This window comes from Sebastes fasciatus, chromosome 12, assembly GCF_043250625.1.
Source record: "Sebastes fasciatus isolate fSebFas1 chromosome 12, fSebFas1.pri, whole genome shotgun sequence".
Classification (NCBI taxonomy): Eukaryota; Metazoa; Chordata; class Actinopteri; order Perciformes; family Sebastidae; genus Sebastes; species Sebastes fasciatus.
In genome coordinates this window covers 5,076,386-5,082,909 of record NC_133806.1, presented here as the reverse complement: position 1 = coordinate 5,082,909, position 6,524 = coordinate 5,076,386, and the positions used below count along the sequence as shown (strand labels likewise).

Here is a 6,524-nt window from a genome sequence, read left to right as displayed (position 1 = left end):
ATATATACTTCCATTGTGGTGTTGATACTTTTAAATAAAGGATCTAATCAGTTCTTCTTCCACTGCTTTTATTATTTTATTATGATTATTCTGGGTTTTTTATTGTGCTAAATACATTTTGAGACATCATTTTGGTATGGATGCTTTTATTTTGAAGAAATCAAACGAGCAATAGGGAGTATCAGTTTTGTTGCAGCTACCTGAAGTCACACCTTCAGTAAACCAGACTGATGCAGTTACAGTGAGTCTGTAGCCACAAACCAGGTGAGTTCTCTGCACACACAAAAACAAATAATTCATAATAATTTGAACTTTATAATAAGACAACGTTATGAACTGGTTATATGAATATCTTGTTCATGTTTTTTTACGGTTTGCAAAAGATAATTATTTGAACATAAACTTGATTTATTTTATTTATTTATATAAACTTTCCATTTTTAATAATTTTGGCTGTGGCTTTTGGCTCGGCATAAGAGTTGACTATTTTAATCCTTTTTCCTTTCCTATTGGTCTTAACGCTTTTATTATTTTAATGTCCTGTTGGTTTTAAGTTGGTCTTAGCGTTTTATTTTGTTGTTTTTTATGTTTTTTATGTATAATTGTACAGCACTTTGGTCAACTTTTGTTGTTTTTAAATGTGCTTTATAAATAAGATTGGATTGGATTTTTATGTGTGTTGTTGGTTGATATTCAAGACCCTGATTCCTCATTTTTGAGAAAGCTTTTATTAGATGCTTTTTTGTGCGTTAGCTTTCAGATGAGAGGTTGAGATGGCAAACACAAGGAGGTGCAGCACTTTCTGGGAAACTGAACTCCCCTCCGTCCAAATGACAAAACCTGTTCGTGAACCGAAACCTATATAAAACCTATAGGCTATAAATTATTTTGTATGTAGGCAGGTGCCATTAGAATAACACCAGACACAAAGCTATAGTCAGGGATCTTTATTTCTTGACTATACTCTCACAATGCGAGAGTAATATTAATTTTTTTGAAAGTACCCTTTTCCAGTGATGGCTTCTCAGATGGTTCTGCGTGACAAATCTAACCCCCGAACCCTTGTGATTGGATCACCCAAGACGCAGGTTAATAGCGCCATGTAACCCCTGTGTTGAGCCTTTACAGAGATTATCAGACCCCTGTCTCGTGAGTTGCTGTGAGGAGAGCCTAGCCTATAGCAGGGAGTCACACCTTCACTATCACAGGAACTCAACTTCTTCAAGAATCTCAGCTCTCTCTCTTCCTTTTTGGTCTCAGCCTTTGTTAATCCCCCCTCGCCTTTTGGTCACCTCGGACAACATGTGTATAAAATCCCTCTTCTTAGGATTCAGAGCAGAAAGGTGTATGTTTTTCTGTATGAAATGCTGACCATAATCTCTTTCCTTCTGAAGCTTAAGATTCTTTTATTCAATTTGAAAAGCGAAGTTTCGTTCAACTAAACATTCCTTTCACAGATATCAGTGACTTACTGTTTATTTTTGCAGGTTTTGAGACAGATAAGACTTACTCTTTGTTCAACAAACACACGAGTGTTGCTGTACCTTGCCGTACCAATACAAAGTAATCTAGCCTGCTTTATATACTGCACTAGACTTGAACTAATTATGTACACAATATTACCGGCCAATATAATTGTGGATATTTACACATATTAAGAGTTTAGTTGTTTTTGGTTTTATTACTTTATTTGTGTTTCACTTGGCTGCTGTAACAGTAGGGATTAGTAAAGTACTACATCTATCCATCTGTCCAACCTTCCCATCTCAAAATCGCCATGTCATGTTGCAGGTGTGAGAGATGACCATCACTGTTGTCAAAGACAAGGGAGTGACTGTGGTCACCGTGCCGACTGACAGCGAGAGCACATTACCACTGCTGTGTCAAATCCTCAAGACTCTTTGCTACAGTCCGGTGTGCTGCTCAGTGTACAAGGGGCTGATGCAGACCAATGTGACTGCGGCTCTAGGGGTGAGAGAAATTAATATATATTTAATCATGTGAAGTATTAAAACATTCAAGTATAAGTCAATGAGATTTACTTGTTTGAATCTTTTCCAGACTATACAGATCATGGTGGGCCTGTTCAACATCGGACTTGGGCCAGGACGACCATACATAAAGCCTGGCAATTTTGCTGTTTACTGGCTGGGTGGCGTGGTAAAAATAAAATTGTTGTGTTAATATTACCTGGAGAGCATATTTATTTCTTTTATTTAATAATAGTGCAGTGCCAATTTGGAGCGCATGCCCGTCCGGAACAGACCGATTGCTTGGCCCCCAGAAGTGCAGCTTGCATCGCTCTCAAGAAACGCAGTATGGCTGCTCGCACCCGCCAAGTGTGAAATTGATGTGATGAATGGTTCTCGAAATACGCGAAGGACAGTCATACATACTGTACATACACAGACAGAGATTCCTTCCTTTATGGTTAGATGATGCTGCTACAGCACCACATATTTGCCAAATGGCACCAAATTTGCCGTGATCACTCAGACATCATATCTACACATTTACACCAAATGTGGATCCAATAGCACAAAGCGTTCAGGAGATATGACATTGTTTGTAATATACGCCCCTTTCCCACAGCATTAGAGCTCACAAGAAGTGACTATTTCCGACTTGATCCAGAGATGTTCTGTACCAAAATTGGTTGACGATTGCTCAAAATTTGTAGGAGTAGCAGCAAAATTTGGACAAAATTCAAAATGGTGGTGAATCAATATAGAGGTAAATGTATGTGGTTTAGCTGGATCCACAGAATCCAGGAAAACATTTTTTTTTGAGAGTTACGGTTCATAAGTTGTGATGTTCATTGTTACAGTGCCACCATCTGGTCAAATTGCACCACATTCAACGCCACCCTCCCTTGGGAGGAAGTTTGAAGTCGACTGGATGATCGGTTTTCCAAATATGTAAAGGACATACAGAAAGACAGACAGGGATTGCTTGCTTTATAGTTAGATTTCTATAGAGTGCAATCACAAAAGCAGGATCCTTCCTGATGTTTTTTACATCGATTTTTTTTCTTTCTTGTACAAAAAATATTATTCATTAATGTTTTATTAATTTCACTGTGCTGTCCTCTCTTCAGTTCATCGTAGCTGGAATCATGTCCATTCTTGCCGGACGGTTCCGCTCTCTTCTCTTGGTAAATATAAATTATAAAGACCCTTTCAGACATGGAACCCTTCATGTTATTGGTGATGGGAATTGATTACTGGAATAATTTAATATCTCAATCATCATCTCTTGAATAAACCATGAAACACTGTGAAAGAGGCGTTTACATTGAGGCGTCACTCACTGTTCAATGTTAAATCCATTAGTGGTGCAGCTTGTGAAATCAAAGCTATCATAACATTTTTAACCCTCTCGTGCACCATAGTGCCAAATATCGTGCAAGTGTTGTGGCTCTTTCCATAAATGTCCTCTCACGTCTGAAACTGTAAGGAATATTAACGTAAAAGACACCGATGTCTGAATGACAAAAAGACGTCACTTTAACAGATAGATGGAGCCATTATTGTTATGTATTCCATATCTGAAAAGGGCTGAAGACCAAAATTGAAAGAAATGGGTAAAAACATACAAGTCAAAAGAATAACTGAGTCTTTCCTCTCAGGTGGGCTTTGCTGTGTTAGTGAACATAGTCGGATCTATCTTCGCCATTATTGGTATTGTGCAGACTGCCGTAGACCTGGCAGGAGCCCCCGCCACCAGGATGTGTGACGGGCCCATTGCGGAGGATAACTGCCAATATGTGGCATACTACTTACAGGTAAGCATACTTTTAAAGGATGAAACTGGTTTTTATTCTGTATTTTCCTCAACAAACCCCATAAAAAAACAAAACCAACAACTTGTTAGTCCATCTCGCAATACTTTACAACTTCTCAACTCAGTCTGTGGCTCTCAGTTCCAAACTCATTCGTTCCGACTGAAGTCATAGATCTTAAAAACTGCACAATACATTTCATTTTGAAAAAAGGCTCAGCAATTTCCTGTAACAGCTGGGCACTGTAGATTTTGGCAAACGTAACTCAAAGAGGAGTTAAAAGAGCATTTGTTGGGGACTATTTTCAGCTGCGGATTAATACACATTTGGTGCTCTAGTAGTGAGTATAACTACAGTATTTACTGCAGCAGGATGTTGTATGTGGGATTTATTCAAAATAAACTACAGTGTGTTTTCAAGGTAATGAAGGAACATCTCACCCAGTGTAACAATGACTACGTTTACATGCACAAATATTCATTTTTTTGCCCTAATTCTGAAAAAGCCATTATTCCTACTAAGCTAAGCTAATGAAAATGATTATTCCATGCAGCTGTGCATACTCCGTTTAACTCAGATGTTTTTCAAAGTTTTCCACCGGCGGCTGACTTGTTCGACTGTGCGAACACAGCCTCCCTCGTTCATTCCTTCAGCCATCTTCTTGAGAAGGTTGGTGTTGCGATATTTGCACATTTCCAAAAACCTGTTGATATCCAAGTCTTTCATAATGTTTAGAAGTCGGTGTGTTTCTCCTTCTGACCAAAAATGTGGGCTTTTATTTTGGGCATGCATCTCTGTAAAGTGTTAGCTTTTTAGTAGGTGTTCAACGCACAGAGCTGGCTGTAAACAGGCAAGAGGCCGTGAGTCGCAAACTGTGGTAAAAACACAGACTGAGACGCATATTCTGAATGCGCTGTATGAATGTACAAAGAATGCTCCTAAAACCTGGATAATATCAGCCCATGTCTTTATCGGAAAATGCTCCATTTGGAGCCTTATTCAGAATATATAAACGGAATATGCTGTTTACATGACCCTTATCATCTTCAGAATATTGTTATATTTTGAATTGTAGTGGAATATTAATGTGCATGTAAACATGGTTATTGTTGCTGATTAATGTCTTTAATAATTTATGGACGACAATGGAGCTCAGAGGAATTATTCATTGTTGTCCTTTAAATCGGATTTGTTGACAATGACAGAAATGTAGAATTTTTTCAGCCTTGTCCTTTAATGTTAAACTTAAAAACACAGTTATACATTATATGTTATAGTATATTACATTCAGTGGAGTCTTGATAATGTCATTTAAAACTGACTTTCCTTCACAGTGTTAGAATATCTGTATTGCATTTGTTTGTACCTCATAATATTTTTTGTGAAATTTAAATCACCTTCGAATCAAATTAAAAAAAAATTTATTTCTTGTCTCTGTCAGCGTTTGTTGACAACCATGGACATCACTATGATCATCATGGCTGTTCTCCAGCTGTGTGTCTGCATCAGCTTTACCGCTCTGGGCATCAAGGCTGTGGTCAACAGGAAGAAGGAAGAGGTATGAACCAAGAAGACAATGCACAAAATGTACACAGTCCACATGAATATTAGAGGACAGCTCGGTGGTATATTCAGAATGAAGCAAAGTATCAGTAGTACAAACAGCAATAACAGCAACAACAGCTGTCAATCAGTCGTGAACTCCGATCAAACTGTCAAACTAGGTTGCGCTGATCCAATATGAATCAATATTATGTTACTGTAATGCCTATTTCTCGCCTCAAATGTTTTCAGAATCATCTTGTAGTGCACGGTTTAGCTGTGAAATGCGAAAGGTTTAGACGCCGAGGAAGGAACACCAAGTTCCGGTCACATGACCGGAGCACAGCCAATAGGAACGCTCTCTCAATGAAATGACCTGTGATTGGTCAAAGTCTCCCGTCACGTGCTAGATTTTCTAAAGCCTTAACAGAGCCATGAGGAGGAGCAGAAGTCTAGTTTTCTCTCAGAACACTTGAATTACAATATGCTGAAAGGTTATTATGGAATTTTTGCCCAATGATGCAAAAGATATATACTGCCTACTGCAGCTTTAAATTCAGTAAAAAGTCACTTTGAGTAATTCTCAACTTTATCCTGTTTTTGCTTTATTAAAGTTAACTTTTTTTCTGTGCAAACAGGGTGGCAAATATGTGGAATATCAGCAGCCACAGTTGAAGGAAGTCCTCCTGACCAGTCCTGGCGCTTAAAATCAACACATGCAAGCACGACTATGAATTATTGTAATACTTGTGATTTTACACTTAATCAAATAATCAAAACTGCTTCATAACAAAGGGACACTTTTTCCAGTCTGTGTTTCATTTTTTCTATCAGCTTGTGAATTATTTTTCAAAGTAAACTTGTGCAAAGAGACACCTCGGTTGTATCGGGGAGGCTAGATATCTCAAAATCTCAGCAGATAAAACCAAAACTATGTGTGCATACTAGATGCCACAAGAGGTGGCTGAGAGTGTAGGTTTGTAGTGTATTGACCATTTAAAGCAACAACGTTTGTACCAGATCTTTTACAATAGTTCAAGAAAGAAGTGATCCATAGGCTTAAGCCACACTTTCCACATCCTCAAATACCCCGAGCAGCAGTCATGACATTGTGTCACTATGGCATGGTGGACTCAACTCTGTCCGTCCTCTCCAGCCACATTCGCCATCCCCCAGGCCTCTTCATTATTGCCATTTTCCA

The 6,524-nt window shown here is 38.4% G+C and overlaps 1 protein-coding gene across 1 annotated transcript; it reads left to right on the top strand.

Moving 5' to 3' along the window:
• The first annotated feature begins 1,124 nt into the window (after positions 1–1,124).
• Positions 1,125–6,503, top strand: LOC141778460 (uncharacterized). Its single transcript, XM_074652751.1, has 8 exons — positions 1,125–1,343; positions 1,488–1,563; positions 1,792–1,971; positions 2,062–2,160; positions 3,098–3,154; positions 3,629–3,784; positions 5,223–5,339; positions 5,962–6,503. The coding sequence occupies exons 3-8, from the start codon at positions 1,801–1,803 to the stop codon at positions 6,028–6,030; spliced, it is 669 nt and encodes a 222-aa protein (XP_074508852.1). The 5' UTR covers positions 1,125–1,343; positions 1,488–1,563; positions 1,792–1,800; the 3' UTR covers positions 6,031–6,503.
• The last annotated feature ends 21 nt before the right edge of the window (positions 6,504–6,524 follow it).